At 40.5% G+C, this 22,127-nt stretch overlaps 2 protein-coding genes across 3 annotated transcripts in view; both read left to right on the forward strand.

Annotated features, from left to right (window-relative positions):
• Positions 1 to 22,127, forward strand: part of nlgn3a (neuroligin 3a) — a 142,527-nt gene that overhangs the window by 102,445 nt on the left and 17,955 nt on the right. For both annotated transcript variants that reach the window (XM_072438279.1, XM_072438288.1), the window contains one exon: positions 15,671 to 16,460. In XM_072438279.1, coding sequence (XP_072294380.1) covers positions 15,671 to 16,460 — 790 coding nt within the window. The remainder of the gene's footprint in view (positions 1 to 15,670; positions 16,461 to 22,127) is intronic.
• The window catches only part of cetn2 (centrin, EF-hand protein, 2), an 81,444-nt gene continuing 80,252 nt past the window's right edge, over positions 20,936 to 22,127 (forward strand). Inside the window, exon 1 of the mRNA XM_072438324.1 lies at positions 20,936 to 20,946. The gene's annotated coding sequence lies outside the window, so the exon portion shown is untranslated. The remainder of the gene's footprint in view (positions 20,947 to 22,127) is intronic.

Here is a 22,127-nt window from a genome sequence, read left to right on the forward strand (position 1 = left end):
CAGTTATTTAAAAATGTTTCGACCAAATGCTTCCAAAAGCTGTCAAAGCCTCTTTGTCTCAGTCAGGCTCACAATGAGTAGTGTATTTTATTTCTTGGGCTTAAACTGCCAAGAATCCTTAAAACAATTTCAGTAGGACGATTACTATAGACTTTCTTCCTTCATGTACCGGTATTTGATGTAAATACTATTTGCTTTGAGGATTTGGTGCTTTCAATCTCTGAAAAAGACAAAAGTAAATATCCGTAGTAAATAGCTGCCGTTGCAGTGTTGCAGGTTGGCAGTAAAAAGACCATTGTAACGCAACTGTGTCCAATTCATTTAAGGAGTATAGGGGACAGTGCAAACCATGTTAGTCCCACAGCTTTGCGAGGCTCACCCTCAGGAGAAGAGATAAACTGATTGGATGCATTGTTTGTTCCTTGAAAAGAAAGCAGGTGGATTCACAATGCTATTCTTGCATCTTTTACCTCCAAAAACTGCTTAATTCAGCAGACCCACTTGTAAAGATCCATCATAGACGTACTCGTAATCTTGATCAAAAATGCGGCGTGGGGAAATATGACTGAGATTTGCTGAACCCAATTGCACTTTGAAACCGCTCCTCCTCCTTTGTGCAGAAGCGCTCATATCACAGACGAAACCCATGAGTCACAAGATGCGTTGCGATGGCTGTGTCTTCCTCCTCACAATGAATGCAAAGTCACAGTTAGAATGCAGAGTGCTATTCTGCCATGCACAAAGATGCCGCCTGCCCCGAATACTCCCGGGACAATGGCACCATTCAAGGAATTTTAAAAGTCTGTATTCTCCTCCTTTGGCGGCCTGTCGTATCCTCTGCTGACCTGTCTCTGTCCCGCCCTCCTCTCTTTGCCTCTGACACAGAATAGATGTGTACAGCTAACTTCATCCATATGTCTGTCTGTTTGTTTTTACTAGATGTTTTGCAGTCTGTAGTTTGAATAACTGTGCAGTCAGCAGCAGAAGAATAGGATTGATACACTACACATGGAACACTTTGGTTAACACATTTGTAACAGCCTTTTCTTAGAGTCAGCAAATCTGTGCCTCCTAATCAAAATAAAACCATCTGATAGGATTGATTTGGGTTCTTTTCCTGAAAATCAATATCTAGTGGCCTGGTGCTCGGTTGCAGAAATGGTTCAAATTGCAGGGTTGTCCAGTTGACTTGATTTGTTCCAAGCCGATCTCGATGTGTGTCTGTGCTGCCAACAGACGTTTCCCAAGCCATATTTATAGTGGGATGTGTCATAACCCAATTGTCCCAATGTCCACTTACAGTAAGTGGCTATGGTGGCTAAAGAGTCTGCTACTGTAATTGACTCAATGGGAGTTTAGGGTTTTGTCCCGCCCTCCCTGCGTGAGCACGGCATACTTCTCATCTTTCCACTCGGATTGTTTAAGCATTCAGTTATAGGCTTTCCCCAACTCACGATTCACTGGAGTTAATGCATGCATAGGCACGTCAGCTCCCTCACGCAATGTACAGTGACTCTACAAAGTAATGCTAAATCCTTGTTTCTCCAATGGAACGGAAGTTTCCCTTGAGAGGTGGAATTATAGAAAGATGTGGTTTGCATTGCTGCGGTAACTTGAAATGTTGGAATGTTATTCAAGTAAAGCATAAGTAAAAGGCAATTCAAATAAAACATAAAAAGGGCATCTAGTACAATTGTAATCCAACTTGAAAAATACTGTATTAAAACTAAATAGTAAATAGTCCCACTTTTATAGCACTTTTTTACCTTCATGGCACATCAGGAAACCCATTCACACACACATTCACACACCAGTGTACACAGACACTGGGGGCGAGGCAGGTTAAGTGTCTTGCCCAAGGACACAATGGCAGTATTCACCTGTGGCAGCTGCTACCACCAACCTGTGGGCCAGTGGATCTGACCGCTCTACCAGGATGTTAATGTCGAGAGCGTGAATCAAAATGAACAAAGAAACAGAAAGAATGATATTGCAAAACAAATCTATATACCGTAATATTTGATCATTTTTATGTTTTTGATCTGACAATCACAATATACATATGTACAATGAATTATGCAGGTCTCTTTCCCTGTTCCCTACTTGTTAATGCATAATAATGTGTATGAGGCCATCACACTTTCAGCCTGTTTTTGTTTGCACGGTGCTTCTTTGAATTGATCTGTGCTAACGTCATCTGTAGTAACACAGGTACATGAACCACAGCCAGAGAAATATGTTTGGAGAATGCACAGAACTGGTATTAATCCGACCCACATCAATACTACAGTCAACTTTCAACTGGTGTGACCTCAACAGGCACCCGCAGCAGGGCTTTTATTTTAATTGTGAGGTAATTTGAAGCACATTGCATCCAGGGGGTATTTTTTTTCTCCAACATCTTCTGTGGTTCAGCTTCATTAATGGCGCTTTAGATTAAAAGAGCTGTTGATGTTCTCGGACCTTGTAATAAATAATTAAATAAATAAAAACGACTGCAGCTAGTTGCCTGCTCCGTGTGTGGTTCTTAATGAGCTTCTTGAATTATGTTAGAGCTTTTATGTGAGTGGGTGGCAGTATATATGCCTGTAGGTCTTTTTGTTTACAAGTGAGCACAATTGGACTTCTCTGGGGAAATTGTGTTTACAAAAACTATATTTCTAAGTCGTACTCAATGTTTTGTTTTTTTGGGGGTACAATCACTGAAATCAACAATAGTGTAATCTGAAACGCTCACATTTTGAGACAGACACAAAAGGTTTGTAGCTCGGGATGCAGTATTGGAATGCTGTGAAAAGGGCCGCTGTAAGCACTAAGCTGCCACCCACCTCCTGCTTTTAGCCCGGCTTCCATCCATCTCACTTTCACCTCCCATAGCCCTACAGCTCACAGCTAATTTGTTTCAGCTAGACTTAGACACTTAAACTCTCTCTCTCTCCCTGGCACACTTTTCTTTCTAGTCTCTCTCTCGTTCTATGTGTCATTCTTTCTCCTCGTCTCTGCTCTGAATCCCTCTGATTCCCCCGGGGGAGGTGTACACCCTTTACGATAATTTGTCTGTCACAAATGCAACTGTGGCGTCCTCTCGCTGGCTTTTCCTTGGCCCAAAAAAAAAAAAAAAAGAATTGCAGACATCCCATCTGGCTGTCATTGGCGCGACATCGCCAAGAATAGAAGCATCCCATCCGTCCACATTTCATGGCTGAATTGTCATAGTTGTGCTTGACTTATATCTTTGACCCTCCTTTGCCAGACATATTTTACTGTGGATTTACACTCAGTTTCTTCTCCTCTTTTTTCTTTTAATCAGCACACTCTTTGTCTTGGCTGTCACTGTCTCAAGCGTGGATAAAGTGTGGCAGTATTTTGCAGAGCAGTGCAGATGGGGTGTACACAGTGCATATATTTAGAAACAACAGAAGTCAGATGTTTCGACACAGCGGGCTCTCTGCTGATCTGGAGGCAGTAAAGGTAGCAATCATTCCCCCCAGCACAATGATCTGAAATCTATTCGTGAGCACAGCAGGAGAATCAGAAAACATCCTTAACAAGTTGTCTCATCTAATGCGATTAGCCAAGCCGCTTATATACAAGTCGTGACATGCAGATGCACACAGATAACCCAATAATAACTCATTCTTCCTGCTTCAACGTTGACGCCTATAGTCATAGTGACAGAGCATGTTGTTGTGCACAGACAGAGCTATCTACGAGAGCAGAGCCTCGGATGCCACGGGACAAAGGCTGAGCAATAGAAGCGCAGGGAGATAGTATTGGCTTTTTTCCGAGGCTGCAGGCATTATGACACATGCATGAGTGCAAATGGAAAAATTCTGTGTGTACTATCGCCGTTTCTCTTGGTTTGACAGGAATGACATGAAGGAGAAAACGACAGGAATCAATTTAATCGGCGCCTGCATGCGAGTGTGGACATAAGAACGCACAGACAGCGTTCACAAACATTCAGAACACAGCAGTGGACCGCCAGCACTCAGATAAACGAGATCAATAAGAATAGGGAAAGCTGGACAGCCATTTCCTCTTTACTTTGGAGCAAGTGTTTTTATCTTCAGTATGATTTTGCTCTTTTTATATTATTCACACTGAACAAAAGAAAGATTCTCCAATACGCAGCTAAACTGAAAGGATGTTTTATTGCTTTATGCGTTTATATTCTCAGTATAGCTGCAATAAAATAATTGAATAGTGGAGGAAGTGTTAGGAAAAAGATGATATTCAGTAAAATATATGTTGAGGGAATTGCATTACAGGTGCTAAAGCTGACATTAACGGTCTTAAAACATGACAAACAGAAAACTAGCTTATTTGAAACTCTTTGGAGCGTATGTACAGTATGTACATACGCTCCAAAGAGTTACATAATAATGTAAAGACTCAATTTCACTTGAATAGTTTCTGTGGTAATAATCTGGCTCTCGACAGTTTGCTGCAATGTCCTTCCCCAATCTCATCCCCATTTCACATTGCACTGTCTAATAAACCTATGGGCCAAACAATCCTTTTTAGAAACCGGTACAACCCCTTTAATAATATACAAATGCGAGCCAAAAAAACTGTTAAAATAGAAGAGATAAAATGGCAGTCTAAGTGCAAGAGAAGTTAGAAGCAGCAGTTTGTTTCTTATGCACGACAAAAACAACTGCTTCCTGAACCCACCTCAACGTGAATGATGTGGATGGCGTGACTCAGATGTGCTATAGGGGTTATATGATCCTTAAAGGTGGGGCAGTGGTCTGCAGTGCTGTGCGTGCAGACACAGAGACAGCCCCATGCACCCTAATGATGAGCCGGGCTGGTCTATTGACTCCTGGCTGTCACGTTGTGATTAGTAGCAGATATCACACTCGCCGGGCTCATGTGCACATCGATCCTGTTACCTGGGCACAACCTGTCGATTGGGGTCAGTTTTAGCCCCTCCCTCTCCCTCTGCTCTTGACTTCCCGCTGTTCATCACTTGCCATCCTCTCATCCGCTCACTGGTTTTGTCTCATGTCGCTCTCCTCTGCCTCCTCTCATCTCTCTTTCCACACTCATGGATCAAACTCTTTATCTGGCTTAAGCCGCAGCCTGCAGGCATGCGGGCAGCCTCCAGAGACAGGGTAGCAGAGGACCGGCTTCAAACAACATTATATAGTGCTGGCGTGAAGCATGTCTCATGGAGAGAGATGAAAACTGCGGCTGTTGTGGACATAGCTAGATCAAGTCTGGACAAAGATGCAATACTTGAGGAATCATCCGCTAATTTATCCACATTTTTCCAGATGTGGCTTGATGCTAGTTGTAGAAAAAACAAGTTTTTGATTTATTTAGTAGTGAAATAAATAGTGCAAGCTTCCAATAACAAGGCTAGACAATGTATTGTTAGTATATATCCCTTTTTTTCTCTAACTTTTGCCTGTAGCCATGTTTTCTGGTTGTCAGGTCTAATTTCTTGTTTATGGATCTAAATTGCATTTATATTAATGCGTGCAATAAGTCATAAGTAACAGGGTTTATTGGAAATACGTATACATTAACATTAATATGAAGCCTTTAAGATAACGAATCAAAAAGTCCCATCTGAATTGATGTTTTTGCCCAGAGGATATTTTTTGATCCTGGCCTTTTCTTTATTCAGAAGAATGAAAGTTGTATTTGTAAAAGAATAATGAATACATTATTCCTATTCATGTAGTGTTTATGGCCTAATGTTGTACAACTTGTGTGTAAGTGAATGCAGTGGGCAATAGAGTATCCATGGTCACAGTAGAACATGTAAAGATACCAGGCTGTACCATTAAACGCTAGGGACACATCTAGTAAAATATATACTGACTAGCTTTAAGAGTGTCCTATGTGGCACCTGTTTGTTTGTGCAATAACTGGGATAACATTGGTCACAAGTGAGCAGTTTTGTCATCAATTGGTTTGGGTTTTGACAAGAGTCAAATCAACTTGCCCAGAGATGCAATAAATGAACAGGTGCTACATAAATAATAGGAGAGTGGTCACAATGGTATGCTTCATCAGTGCTTGATTGTTATTTTTTCAAGAGTTGTTTTTTATTATTATTTTAAACACCAGAATAAGGAAATTGTGAGCTAAAAAATAAAGCCGTGGCCTACTTTGCCAATAGAGAAATGTCTGTAAGTTTGCTGGTCTGTGGAGATTTGCTTAAAGTGGAGAGATGGGGAAGGTAAGATGGCTCAGAGGATTCAGGCTCGGCTGAACGCGGGCTTATGTCTAATAATCAGCAGGGAGGGGCGCAGCATGGCCCCTCAAAAAGAGAGCCGAGAGAGGATAAACATAGCTGAGGAATGACTCAAGGCAAAGGAAAAGCAAAGACGAGATTTAACAGCAGTATGGAAAGATGGTGGAACATGCAGTCCCTCTTAGCCGCGCTGTAAGATTCTTACATTGAATAGTGTGATTTTAAATCGCTCTAGTGGTGATTCTTATTAATAGTCTTGAATTTTCTTTTCATTATAAAACAGTAGGTTATAAACTAGCCAATGCAAATGAATGAGACAGAATGAGTGTTGGTTGAACTGGAAGAGCAAATACTACAAAAGCAATATTTTTTGTGTAAATTAGAAATGTCAACATTAATAATCCTGATTTTACATGTCACAACAACGTGACAACACAATTATGAGAATTTCAGAAGCAGAAGTTACTTAAATGAACAATACTTCATGAAAGTAAACCTCAATGGCTCTTATGACATCACTTTTTTCATTCAGAGAGTTTTTTTTATTTTTATTTTGGACTGTTAGAAGGCAAAGGTAATCTTTAGACTGTGAAATATTTCATATTTTACACAACTTTAAATCTATGATTTTAATCATCACAAACAGTGGAGAAATTGTGATATTTCTACTCACAATAAATGCAAAATAAAATTATGACATCCCGAGTTTAAAATTCCCTCAGCATAAATGTGTGATAGTTAAACGTAAAGAAAAAACATTAAAAATGCCATCAAGCCTTCACCTCTCTAGATAAGAGATGCACTCTGGGACTTGTAAAATGTGCTTAGGTGAATGGGTTGATTGCCCAAAAATGCTAACTCTGAGTCCTTGACTTCCAGCAGATGTTGAAGGCTATAAAGCACTGTCATTCATGACACTCACGGTCATAATTGCTAATAGCATCCTTATCCATTAGCACATGCCCATACATGCCACTTAGTACGTCAGGGCTAATCTCAATCTTAAATATCTGCGGCCGTCGCCTATTTGCTTGTTAATGCCGCTCAATATTGATGTTGTCAAAACAAGGGCTGTATTAGAGCTTTGTCAACACCCTATGCAGCACTATTCACACCACAAGGTCAACTACTTTTTATTTCATCAGTAGTGAATTATCCATGTCACTCCACCACGCGCGGGTCAGAAACACACGGTTGTTTAACGAGTGTGGAGCAGGGAGAGGGTGCGAGAGGGATGCGAGGGGTCGAGGTCACCAAACCGCTGCCACTGCAGAGCCACGCCACGACAGCGTTTTAGCGTCGGCCCAATGAGTGATTACCTCCGAGCTCTAGTCATAATTCAGAGTGACCTCAATCTGCCAGCCACACCGTGATGTGATGGATCTGTGCTCAGTTTGGGTGTCGGGTCCTTGCATGTCAAACACTGGCACATAATGATAGGCCTATCTGTTGCTCCGACAAAGGGGAAAGACAAGCAGATATGAATGTCAAGTGAGGAGCGCTGTCACTTCAATTCTCAGGTAACAATAACTAAACTTCCTCAGCAACTGATACTGCATCTGATTTTGATAAGTCAGTTTTAGCTGTTTTTGGATGGACACAAAAATTCACATCAAGCTTGTTTTGTTTTTTATCTTAAGACTCTTATTGACGTAGTCTTGCTAAGCTTTTTGTCAACTATAAACCTGTCAGTCACGCTGCGAGATGGATTACACAAAAGCATCTTACTTGTGAATAAAAGGGTATTTTCAAATGATCTACTATTGAGTAACTGCCATAAAATCCCCTTAAACTTTTGATTATCCCTAAAATGCCTGACAAAAATGACCCCCCAATTAAAACTGAAGCTGTTCCTGAACCCTTTGGGGTTTAAACAAATGACTGGACTCTTTGTAGTTTTGGCCTCTGGCGTCTCATTTACTCATTTACTTAATCAAAAGTGGTAGGGGAAATTCATATTTTAGTAAATTGTTTAACACATGTTTTTAAGATAATTCAAACTGAAAGTATCCCATTACTTCTGAAAACAGCTTTGGTTGTTGTTGGAGGCAAGAATGATTTTAAAAATGTCTGTTCAATCCCAAAACTATCATGTCTTGCAAAACTGTTGGAGAAGCTAATTTCTTAACCAAATATTAAATTTTAAGCTACCAATCCGGTTTTAAACCAGGGCATCGTATTATCACGGTTCCTACCAAAGTTATAAATGACATTGCTATTGCATTGAATAATCATCAAGAATGTGCTGCTCTGAATCATCTGGACTCTATTGGGTTTGATGCAATCAAAAAAGTGGTTTTAAGATTACCTCATAAATAGAGCTCAAACTGTTTCTGCGGATTTAATTCAGAAATGTCTTAACAAAGCAGTTCCTCAAGGATCCGCCCTTGGGCCTCTTCTATTTACAATTTACTCAATTGGGCATTATCTAAAACACAGCAGCATCCACTCGTATGCAAATAATGCGATCCTATATCACTCCTTATATGATATATTTAATTTATTTAATTTATTTCATTTATTTCATTTATTTCATTTATTTCATTTATTTCATTTATTTATTTTTTATTTATTTTATTATCTGAGAGAAGGTATCTGTAATTTCAACTCTAAAGTTTTGATAGAACTGAAAAGTGAAATATACTTTCTGTATGTTTGTAGGGTTATTTTTAGCATGTTTATGGTGACATTCTGCCTAAAGTGTTTGAGTTCAAGTTGTGGCTTTGAGAAATCACAACTTCAAACTTTATGCATACTATATACAAATTAAAAATAAACACTTTTTATCAAGATCACCACATTTTACTCTTCAATAATATCAAATGTCTGCACAAAATACTTTACTTTTTACTCTAAAAGTAGAAATGTAAACACAAATTACTTGTGTGTACTATGTGCTAATTTTATTTTTACTTGGTGTAAACTTGATACTTGAGTCTCAGTACGTTTTGCTCCTGTACCTATACTTTTACAAATATGTTGTACTTCTTCCACCACTGGACAGGCAGTAGATTGAGCATTTGTTGGGTTTTGATAATTATACCGTAGTTTCAATGCTGAAGCCAATAACACAAACAATTGTATTTAGGGACTTGAAGAAGAAGAAAAAATTCCAGACATGTATTGAATTTAGGCATATTTTCTTTATTTTGGGTACAAACTGAATATGTAATACTGAATTAATTACTTAAACACTAAAACAAATCTATTTCAAAAAGGTATGTTGGACACACACAGTGTCTAAACATAATCGTCACATATCAACACATTCACCTCAACATGGACAGGATCAACCAAAGGTTTTTAACCGACAGGACCTCCCAAACCATTCAGCTCTTTTATCTTTAAATCAAATTATAATCCGATAACAACACAAGAATAACGTTAGGTGACAACAACAACAACAACAAAGACACTCCTGGAATGTCGGTTACAAATCAGAAGCGGTTAACCTCCCTCATAACGGCGCGTGTCAGTCTATTCGTCATCCACGGCCTGATCAATCACAGTCATGGCGGAACATGCTTCTGTGGACGTAGCAGCCGCACACACACGATCCTCCCTGTGTGTATAATTAGTGGATTCCCTGAGCGCTGATAAAAACGACGCTCTCCTCTTCGCTCCCTCTGACCTTCCCCAGCGAGCTTCCAAACACAGTGGGGCTCTTCACACTCTTCACACTGTGCTGATACATATTTATTGCTCCGCTGACAGATTGCGGCTGCTCGATTTAAATGTTGCTCAACAAACAATTGCGAAGATATTGTTTGGCCTCTCGTCATCTAAAGCAGGAGATAAATAAAACATATAGCAAACATGTCTAAATGTCAGCTAAAGAAAAGACAAACGGCAAAAAGCAGTGCAGTGTGTCGGTAGTGTAACAATCACAATATTTGAAAAGCTCAAACCTCAAAAAAAGAAAAAAATAAGATATACGTCGTAGACTCAACAGTACAATTATTAGAATTGGAACAAACAAAACAATTCATCATAGCTTTATTTTGGGTCTTCCATCTCACAGAAATTTTAAGAAAACATTTAAAGAAATCGGCTTTAAAAAAGGGAACAACCTTTACTTCTAAATACTGCATAATTATCCAGTTATCAGCAGCAGGAGCTCAACAGTCCCACATCTCAACTTCTGGAAGTAAAAACGGAGTATTTTTATCCAAAGACATTTCAGGGAAAAAAAACAATAATAATTGAAAGGTTTGAAAGCTTGATAGGGATAAATAAGCAAATTTTTCACCAATTGTTTTTTAAGCTTTATAAACTGCAAAAACATCAGAAATATTTAAACAAATGTTATGGTTTAAAAATATTTTTGGGACTAAAATCAATTCAATAAAAATTTCAGGAAAGATGAATGGGAAATTTACTTCTGGACCAGCGGTGGACTTGAGCTGCATTTGTTTCTTCTTTGATTTTACACACAAACATACAGTTTTGTATCATGTTTTTATTCATTAGAGTTATATTATGTGAACTGCTAAAATGTAGATATGTTTTAGCCTCAGTTTTGACCCGGCAGACTGAAACTATTTTAAAATGAAAGATAATCTCTTTGCATGTCAAATTGACTAAACCTCCACCCTTTCCAAACCTTCAGAGGTCATGTCTTAATCACAGCATTTGACACAGTCATCACATTCTAAAATTGTGCAGCCCAAGTTAAGAATGACTCCTTCTAAACTTTAAGCAGACAGATGCAGGAGCAAGCTGCCGCCCTTCATTGCCTTAAACCCACTTGATGCGCGTCTGTCAAGAGCCCCTTATCAATCAAAAACCTGCTCTTCACTGCAAATATTTTCCTGGAGAAACTTGTGATCAAAGACAGTCAGAAAGCGGATGTGGTGCAGCTCGCAGCATTGGGATTCAGCGCTGGCTCCCCTGCACCACGACTGTATGTGTTTGCACAGCGCCAACCAGAGCCGAGGCAATAGCACCGAGGGGACCGGGAGGGGCAGAGGAGGAGCGGGGCGTGTGGAAGATTAGACCCTCCACCCCCCGCTCTGGGCTCAGCTTTGGTCCACTCTCTGTCACACGTCTTTCATCTCACACTGGCCCTTTAATGCTTTAAGTGGGAAAACCCTCCACATCTGCTTCCTCTGCCACTGTCCCGGCAGAGACACACTGCACTGTGGCATATAGGGCATCACTGTATGTAGTCTTCAGTAAGAATAATGTTACTTCAAATTAGAAGTGGGGAGATTATCGAAATATTTATAATCTGTGAATACTGAATACCTCCATTAAAATGTATTCCGTAATGTATTCTGTTACACAATTCAATCAGTACTGTTTTCTGACTACTCAAAACACTGTTGATGATATTGTATAGTGTTGTATATAGTCGTTTGACCTGGCGTGGGGGTGATACGTTGTCAATCGTGATATTTCGGATGGACTGACACAATATTGGCTGAATATCAAATATATTCAGAGATATTCGTTCATGCCAATATTGCCCACCTCTACTTCAAATGACACCAGTACTCTTCCATTGACTGGAAATATCTTCATTCCAAATGTATTATTGATATTACAAATAACACTGTTTTATTTCTTTGTTTTGTTATTCTAAATATTACAGAGGCAAATGTATTGAAGTTGAAGAAAAGTACATTTATAATTTCAAATATATACCACCGATAAACAATGATTAAAACAATTAGTTTGATATTCTCTCCAGCTATACTTTCCAAATACCAGAAATAATACCAAACAGAGACTAGTTACCTTAATCACTACAGCCAGACAGCTTCAGGGGCATTTTCAGGGCAAACATAAAAGAGGAGAGCAGCGTCTATCTCCAAATGGAACACAAATCAGATCATTGCATAGATTGAATCAAGACGAGGGAAGCAGAAATCACAATTCAAGGCACAAGGAAAAATCAATGTTCTAATGCAAAGTTGTAATGCTGGCGAAGGCACTCGACTGAAACATTTCACAGTTCACTCACCCAGACGCATTCATTTTACTTATCAGCCACAAACAAATACATGTAAATACCTCTGTGAATAAACACTTCATCTACGCCAAGGTGAAATAAGCCCCCTGCTGCCTCTGATTAGGACGACCAAAGTGATATATCTGGCACTTAGGTCTGCTATTTACCTCATAAACACGACACCACCCACTCCCGGACTGAAATATCGCTAACTAGCATGCCATGTTTTTCACAGCACTTTCCCCATGGTGTAAATTTGTTTGAGCTAAAGATTTTTTTTTTTTACCGTTTCTTCCACAGTGGATTTTTGTAATCTTGACATTTTTTGGCCAGCGACGACGTTGGACAAAATGTTTTAGCAAGGTGTGAAAATTCTGTGTTAAAAGTGTGTTAAAAATACAGATTTATCTATTTTTCTTTCAAAACTGAGTGTTGTTTTTGGTCAGAATGGTAGTCAAATCTAAAACTCTCTTTCACTTTTTGTATTATACTGTAGAATACTGTAGTATTCACAAATCGAAAATACCATATTTTATTAAAAGAACATTGTTGTTGTGGTAGATTCTTTAGGCCTTTATTCTTGGCCCGGAGCAAGAACATACTGGGACAGCTATAGGATCCAGTGTGTTCTGTACAACTTATATCTCAGACATTGCTTTTACTGAATAGGGACATATTCTAAAAAAAAACACTTTAATGAGTTTTTAGCCATCATTACCTTCCTCTGGGTTATATTTTGATTCATTCATGCATGTTTGAGTAAATCCTGTGTGTTTGCTTATGGTTTTCACACACAATACTGCACTCTCTGGAGCGACCACAGTGCGCACTAGATTTAGTTCTGTTTTCTTCATTTTTGAGTCAGTCTTGTTCACACGCTGCGCTCCTCATTCTCCCCACACGCCACACCCTGAGCCACATAAGAGGCATAAGCTGACTAACACATTTATTTCCATGACAACCGCTTCAAGTAAAAAGAGCCGCTTGGATGCGCACGCCCCTTCCCCGGTGTGCATGGTGGTCTTTTGGTAAGGTAATGGTGAGGGTGATGACTTTTTGGAGGCTTTACCCGCTGTGCAGAAGCAGAAGAGGCAGCACCTATTCCTATAAATGTGATTCAAATACTTTCTGATCAATTTTCAAGTGCTTTTTCTCTAACCATAGACATGCACGGTGCCGTTTAAAGCTCTCCAGTGTGCGACTGTTGTGTTCACACCGGGACAATCGCACCGCTCTCAGAGCTGAAGCTCCTCTATGTCAACCTAACTACTGGCAGTGTGAAAATGACCTAAAAAAAACAAAAACAGTTTTCACCGACCCCTTAGCTCCGGCCACTGCTTGTGATTATTCCCAAAATTCATATTATGAGTCATACATGGGGTTCAATGTCAAGTAGCCATTTTTACAGTAATAAAACCACTTGAACCAAATTAAAATACAGATGAATTGCCGCTCTGAAGAGGCGGGGCTTATCAGTTCTGGAAGTCAGGAAGTCAGTGGACCCGTTTTACTAAGCTGTTATATCTATATGTAAAATATTGACCTACGGTGTTCCAGTGGTTAAGAAACAGCACACGTACACCCGGCCGCAGTGTTGTGAGTTCGAGTTCCAACTCCGACAATGTACTGCATATCCTCCCTTCACTCTCATCCCCATTTCACGCTTAAACTTCCCTGTCTAATAAAGCCTACGGGCCCAAAAAATAAATAAATACTAAAAACATCAATCAAAATACAGATATGAATGCAGATACACATAAGGCTATTTTTGGTGATTTACTTTACCCTGTCTGACTAACTACAGTTTACTGCATAACCATAAAATACAAATCTTCTTGTACATCTGTAGCAATGTCCCTTATTTTCTGTGAGAATAGTAAAACAGCACTTTAGGATCCCAGCCCATATCTTAACTTAAGTGCTGCTGTCAAAGTATACCATGACAAATTTGAACATGCTTCCTTCACTGCACTGGACCTTTCTAAAACACAATTATTTTGAGGGACATGATGTTTGTTTTTTGTATCCTGATCCTTTTAGTGGAAAGTATTGCCGCATTTACTGAAAAGACAATTTCATTTGGGAGGCTAAGTTCTTCCCTCGTTCCTTTATGCTGCCCACACACGCGCCCACACACTACACAGTATCCTGCCTGAAAAAGCCTGCTGCACTTTGGCTTCGCACAGTACTCTTCTAAGTAGACTGTTCTTGTTCATATAGTGTAAAATAGCCACTTAGAGTATAGGAAAAAATATGTATTTTTAGCGGTCCACCCACAGGCTTGTATTGATGCAGATGTTGCAGATGCAAACTATTGACTTTCAGGCGTCTTGAGCAAATGTGTGCGTATGTGTTTGCAAGCAGGTACATCCGCATCTATAATTACTCTGTTTGAGCGCTTTCCAATTTCCTTGAAAAGTACATTAAAGCAGAAAAGAAGGCCATAAGGGTGAATGCTGCTTAGACTAAAGGCGACACTTAAATTGGACTTTTCAGAAGCTTAAATATTATTTGGCAATGCATGAGTTTGCTTTGCCAGGTTTTCAACTGTATTTGTATTAAAGATTATGGCAGCATATTGCAGCATCTGCTTGATACAAACAGAGTATTGCATGGAAAGTACAGATATGGGTGGAAAGAGGTAGTCTGAGCGACAGACAGAAGGCCTACTGTCTGTGAGCTGCCTGCGAGACCAGCCCATCTGCACAGTCATTATATCAAGCAGGATTTCATTATTGGGCCGTGTGGCAACAAGAACTCCCCAGTCTGGCCTTTGTTTTTATGTGAACTGTTGAGCGCACAGTTCCCTTTGGAGAAACAAAATGTACTACTATGACACAGTATAAATCACAAGACTAAATTATAAGTTTTTGTTTAGTTTGCTTGTCATGAGTTTCCCAGGATTGTATGGCCAGTATCCTTCAGTATTGGACTATGGAAGACACAGGCTTGGTTTACTGTAAATTAATAATGGGAATGTTCAAGAATACAAAGCACACTTTGGGTTGAAGTACCTGCAGGTTAAGAGCATACAATTACTGGAAAACTGCATTGAAAGGAGACAGCCAACTGTTATTCAAGTGCAATTATACTGAAAATTGGCTGTGTTCTCGCTTTTAAAAACATTATGCATTATGAGAAATGTCTGCTCAATAATATTTATTTTTTTTCTGAATCAGAAAAAGCTTTATGGTCATTGTCATTGAACAAACTCTACAAACTAGAAATGTGCTTTGGCAACAGTGACTTAAATATAGTATAGTGGTTTATATTTCTCTTATTTTTCTTATGTTGTCCTACAATTTGAACCAGGTTGAACAGAAAAAAAAGACATTTCTGTTTAGTTTCTGTTTCAAAATTAGTACAAAAAGAGAGTTTTTGCAGAAGCTTCAAGTTAATGGCTGAGAGGAAGAAGCAATAACTGCTGAGGACGAAATGCTGCAAACTTGAATGGCTATATCTTCCTTCTCTAAATAACATCTTCTGATCTCTGTCCTCTGTTGCAGGTCTCTTCCATAGAGCCATCATCCAGAGTGGGTCAGCCCTGTCCAGTTGGGCTGTCAACTACCAGCCGGTCAAATACACCCGTCTGCTGGCCGAGAAGGTGGGCTGCAACGTCCTGGACACCCTGGACATGGTGGACTGCCTCAGGAAAAAGAGCTCGCGGGAACTGGTGGAGCAGGACATCCAACCAGCCCGGTACCACGTCGCTTTCGGACCGGTGATCGACGGAGACGTAATTCCAGACGATCCCGAAATTCTGATGGAGCAGGGGGAATTTCTCAACTACGACATCATGCTTGGGGTCAACCAGGGGGAGGGGCTACGGTTCGTGGAGAACGTAGTCGATTCGGAAGACGGCGTCTCCGGGAACGATTTTGACTTTTCCGTGTCGGATTTCGTCGATAGCTTGTACGGATACCCGGAAGGCAAGGATACGCTTAGAGAGACGATCAAGTTCATGTACACAGACTGGGCGGACAGAGACAACCCGGAGACTCGGCGCAAAACTTTGGTGGCTCTTTTCACTGACCACCAATGGGTTGAGCCTTCAGTGGTGACAGCTGATCTGCACGCCCGGTACGGATCGCCCACGTACTTCTACGCCTTTTACCATCACTGCCAGAGTCTGATGAAGCCGGCCTGGTCCGACGCGGCACACGGAGACGAGGTGCCCTATGTGTTCGGGATTCCCATGATTGGACCCACCGACCTGTTCCCCTGTAACTTCTCCAAGAACGACGTGATGCTTAGCGCTGTGGTCATGACCTACTGGACCAACTTTGCCAAGACTGGGTGAGTGAATTCATTACTCATAAACACATATAGAAGCTGACGAAATAGTGTGTTGACTCAAGTACAAAGAAAGTATATTTCTGCTCAGTAAACCTATTATTACTGTTACTAGCCTCCAACTATTTTCACCTCTACATTTCGGTTACTGTAACTACTTCATCTTCATCTACAACATGCATAAACACACAACTAGCAACTTAGTACAGCTACACTTATTCTTGCAACCCAAGTTTTGTATAAAAGTACTGTTAAGTATTATTATCCTACTTATTACAAGACTCTTAAGAATTATTTGAGTGAGCATCATGTTCTAAATTGAACAGAAGCAAAGGTTATTTAACTAATGTAAGTTCTCTTTCCCCTCCGGCTATTAGTTTTGTTAAATTGTTAAACATTTGTCGACAAGCCTTCTTCACATTTCATCTCGACACATTCTCACCTAACTCATTTGCTCTTGAAATTAGTCAAACAACTCCACCGATAAATTAGTAAAACCTTTAATGACACAATTTAAAAGCTCTTGTCAAACTCGTATCGCAGTGCTATAAAAAGGACTGGTGCACCGTCGAAAAGCATCTTCAGGCATTATAGCCCTGCTGCAGATCGTAATGGGGTGAGAAAAACTTATTTTTCAACTGTGGTTTTTTTCTTTTTTGTTTGACTATAGTGCCTGAAAACTGGAGACATATTGAACGTGAGGAAGATAAAATGTGTGTTGTGCTGCAGTCTTTGGGTTCAGTATTTGTTCATGGCTGACTTGGTCTTGTGTCCTTGTGTGTTTTTGCCAGGAAATACTATCTATGCTCTATTATAGCGAGCCTCAGAAGACATAGAGACTTATCAGCGAGACATATCAAACTCTTGCCCTCGGCGCTATCGATTGCCCCTGCCTGGTCTAGTCGATCACTCGTGCCCCGAGTGACTCTTATTCCCCACCAATTTCACCCCCTCGCCCATTACAAAGCACTGCCCCTTTTGTATGACTTCTAGTAATCATTTCTAACAACTGAAATTAAATTAGACAATCCTGTTACCGGAGAGCTATCGATCTTATTCAATAACAGCAGGCAGTTTAAACCATGTCCAGTATTTTATCCCTCTTTACATGCTGTCCAAAGAGGTGGTATTACCATTCAGCCGTCTCTTACCTGATAGGCTAAAGCCCGCAGCATCTGTCTCCGCTACAACATCCTTGAACGGCTAATAGCGCATCAGTGCAGATGGAGCGATGTTTGGACGGTTTGGGGTCCTGAAGCAAAAGCACACAGAGGTCTATCAGTGAAGCTTGGACTAAACAGCTGTCTCTTCTGCCTCACAGCCATCGGTGCTGCTGCCGGCGCATACCAAGCTGCAATTTGTAGATACAGAGCGCAGTTATTAGATGTCTATTCAGGAATATTAGCTGACATTATCCTAAGTAGCAGAGCAGAATTTTAATGAGAAAAGTTTAAGCCCTTGAGGTATTTTTTGGAGATGTAGCAATGTCAATGAAACAGTGTCCCATCTGAAAAGAACATTGTATTTCACTTGCTCAATAGAGAGTGAAAGTATTTGTATTTATTCTTTTCAGATGTGAGAGTGGTTTATGTAACTCTGTCTGTTTAGGATTTAAACCATGAAGAAAAGGTTGAAAACCCCAAATTCAGAAAGGCACCTATAAGGACACATCTTTCGATCTTAAGTTTTGATCATGGTCAGGAGAACTCAGTTGGAGGATCAGCCTGAGGAGAACAAGCAATCTTTAGATATACAGAGTAATCAAATTATGGAAACTTCTAGCAGTGAGGTGTGAGCGCTAACCTTCTACTACCACTGTAAGAAAAGTGAATGCTTTTTTACACTGGGACAAGCTCCACCCCATTTAGTGGGACATACACAGTTCTAGTTTGCATTTATAGTAGGTTAATAGTGGTGGAAAGAGTACTGAATATTTGTACTCAGGTAAAAGTAAGACGTTAAATTACTAAAATGAACTCAATTACAAATACAAGTACACATTTAAAAATCTACCTAAAAAAAAGTACAATTACCAAAAAAATCTGCTCAATTACAATAGGGTGAGTAGTTACTTTTCACCCCTGGTTAAGAATTAGCGCCGCGGAGTTTTTTTGCCTAATACTTCAGCTCCCACATTTTAATGAGCACCCGGTGACATTGAGATGAGGGATTTACTGCTCCCGCTCACACTGCAGAGAAGGGAAGCCAAGTGAAAAGTAAAAGGGATTTGTTGTATGAGATTTACTCCAAAATGAGGTCAAAGATCCAAATAAACAGAAATTGAAAGACAAAGACAATGATTTCCATGCATATCAAACTACTTTACCTCAATACAGGCTCAATGTTGGTATTCTTATGATTTCTGTGCCTGCAATGAGAGATCAAGCACACAATTAAGCACTGAGAGGGGCTCGGATTAGATGCAAGGATAATGAAAAGTCAGAGGAATCATTGCACTTAAGTCTAAATCACGGCCCCAACCATCAACACCTAAAAGGAGGCTTTTGTGGGCTGGCAATACTTCCCATTAAATCCCACTCTAATTTAGACCTCACTGTGTGATATAGTAGACCAGATCTTCACCCAGCTCAAATCTGGCTCTACAGAGAACATCCTTTTAATTAAGACTCAGTTGGATTCTCTTCGTCCAACAGGCGTCTCCGGTCTAAGTGTAAAAAAAAACAACACTAGCCCAGATGTCCGTAATGAATCAGCTGACCTAGATAGCGGCACCACTTCCTGCCCCGGACGCTTAAGTCGGATGTAGACACATGCGTGACACCATGTCGGGACACCACAGCTTCATGTCAACAGTCTGTATCATAGCCTCGCTCGCCCCACCCCTCCTACCAACCAAAGCTCGCTCTCTCTTGTCGTCTTTACGGGGCGAAATCCCTGCCTGTTTTTTTTTCTCCCATCAGTGTCGCTCAAGCATAAAAGCATACAGACAGAGTGCGCACTGTCAAAGCTTCTTAGTGTGTTTACTCTATAAGGCCGCTCTTTTCCCGGGCGTAAGGGATGTGGCAGGATTGAGGCAGTTTCGAGTTCTTTTTTTGTTTTTTTTTGGCTGCAACATTTTGTTTTACTATTGACAGAAATAAATTGCTTTCACGCTTCCAAAAACGTACAAATGCAGACTTTCTTCACGGTGCACTATGTACAGTAACTTTTCTGGTTGGGGGAATACCACCAGCTTGTAACCATGCATTTGTTATAGTTTAGCTTAGAATAGTTCAGCCACAGTAACGCATTCAACTTATTAGGCCCGAGCGCCACAAGCTGGCGAGAGGCCTATTAATCTCGTAAGGCCGTGCGAAGCACGGCTGCGAAAGTGCGCACGTAGTGCGCACAAAATCGAGCGCGAAGCGCTCGCCCACTTCCAAACACTCACTAATGCACTCCTTCACTCATGCACGCCCCGTGCATACTAATTAGTAGTAGGAAAATGGAACATTACCGTTGTAAACGGGCGAAGCCCGTGCAAAAGTGCGCACTAAACGAGCACTTTACATTGAGATGACGACCGCGAAGCGGTCGTCATCCCCATATAAATCACTCATTTGCGCTAAGTAGCTCACGAATACGTTCCCCATCTCTTGCATGTTCCGTGCATATAAGCATGTAATGCAAAAATTGAACATTATTACTGTATAGAGGGCCAAAAACACAAAGTGGGCGGAGCCCACTCAAAATTAACGAAAGTACCCGTCAGTGACCAGGGACCCACACCATGAGGTAGGAAAGCGCGGGCGCTTTCCGAAAATGTATAGTTTATGATATTTGAAAAATGGGAAACATTGTTTTCGCATCGGAATATTATTCTTTCTTCTCGGGACCAACCCCCCTATTTTTCACCCAGTGAACATTGACGAAAAGTCACAAAAATGTTCACACCTCTAAAAATCGTGCCTCTCTACATTCTGGCTATTTCCCTTTTCTAAAATAAAAAAAATTGGCGCGTCAGCGCCCCCAAATGTACCAAAAATGCATTGAGAGATGGGAAATGACCCAAAAAAAATCTGATCGTAGAATCATGAAATTTGGCGCCGAGGTAGATGTGACAAGAGAAGTAAAAAATATTATTACGGCAACGCCGTCCGCCCAACCAAATGTCGGCCATATTGCTTCAAAAATGGCTAAACATGACTTCGGAGTTTTTCCAAACGTCGTACTTTTACGAACTCCTCCCAGGGCGTTGGCCCTAAAAAGCTGAAATTTGGTGAAAATGCTACTGAGGAGTGGGACATCAAAAGTTATCCAAATTACATTGATACCTGTCACGGTCTCTGTGCGGCGAAGCCGCAAACTGTAGCTAGAATTTCAGAAATCTCCCATATTTAAAATTTCTGCCGTTTGCGCAGATAAAGTCCGAATTGTGTCAAATTAGAATCAGTTGTTAAACTCTTTGCCCTAAACCTACTTGAAGTGAAATAAATTCATTTGGCGCCACAGCGCCCCCTACAGATTTTATATGGAGGTTAAATGTTAAGTTTTGCGAAATTATATGAAATTTGACACACAACTCAATTTTAGCATCCCCATCAAAAAAGTCAATGAGACCCATGTCATAATTGTTATGGCGTTGCCGTAACGATGACCGAAACCTTTCATGTTATTCCAATGGGGAAATCGCCAGAACATGTTTACACTTTAGACTTTCACAAACTCCTCCCAGGGCGTCAGCCCTATTAACCTGAAATTTGGTGAGACTCATCTTCAGGGGTGGACCATCAAAAGTTATCCACATTTTCATTCAAAGAGTCACGGTGTCTGTGCGGCAAAGCCGCACATTTTGCCAAGAATTCTAAATAAAATTGCTTTTTGATGGTAAAACAAAGGGGAGAAGATGTGACAGCGTCACAGATTCAGCAGTAGGCGTAATAAAAGGACAATTGGGGCGCGTTAGCGCCCCCTCCTCTTGCGGCGTGGCGGCGGTGTGGCGGCGGCGTGGCGAGGGCCGATCATTGCCGCTTGCGGCTATATTTTACCTTGCATTTATTCAATTACATATGTTTTAAAGCTTGAAAATAGGCAAATTAAACATATTAAACACATTGAACGCTACCACACCCACGTTTTCTATGTTAACCCTAGGTAGACACGCGATGACGCACAAACGGCGAGGAACGAATGGGGTGCGAACTCTGCGAAGCTGCGCCAACCCTGTGACATGTGAACATGTGAACACTGCACGGAGCGTTTAGCGCGGTGGAAACTATCAATGCGAACACAGTGTTCAACATGCAACTGGAAAAAAATGTCTGCGTTTAATAATCATAAGCCTGAACTCCCTTTTAAGTCTAAGTTTGTCACAGAAACAGAGCTGTGTGATGTGCAATGACAGAAAATATCGCCATGAAAGTTTAATAAGCTTTGTGTTTGGCCTCTTTGCTATATTATCACAAACAACATTTTTTTTGCCCTAATTCAATTTTAACTGGGCATTTTAAGAAAACCCAAGCCCATTATTTCTCCATGCCTTTATAAATATTTTGAATATAGCATTTAAACTTAATGCACAAATTCAATTCACAATAGTAAAAGAACATGAAACATGCGTGACTGACCCTTTTAGATCCAGTAAAGAAGAAAACATCAGTAGAAAACATCATTTATATCCACAAAGGAGCGTATTTTACGTGTCTAGCTCTGAGAATTCCCACAACTTTT

Source organism: Eucyclogobius newberryi, unplaced genomic scaffold, assembly GCF_026437365.1.
Source record: "Eucyclogobius newberryi isolate DKJ021-1_F unplaced genomic scaffold, fEucNew1.0.hap1 SCAF_11, whole genome shotgun sequence".
NCBI classification, from domain to species: Eukaryota; Metazoa; Chordata; class Actinopteri; order Gobiiformes; family Gobiidae; genus Eucyclogobius; species Eucyclogobius newberryi.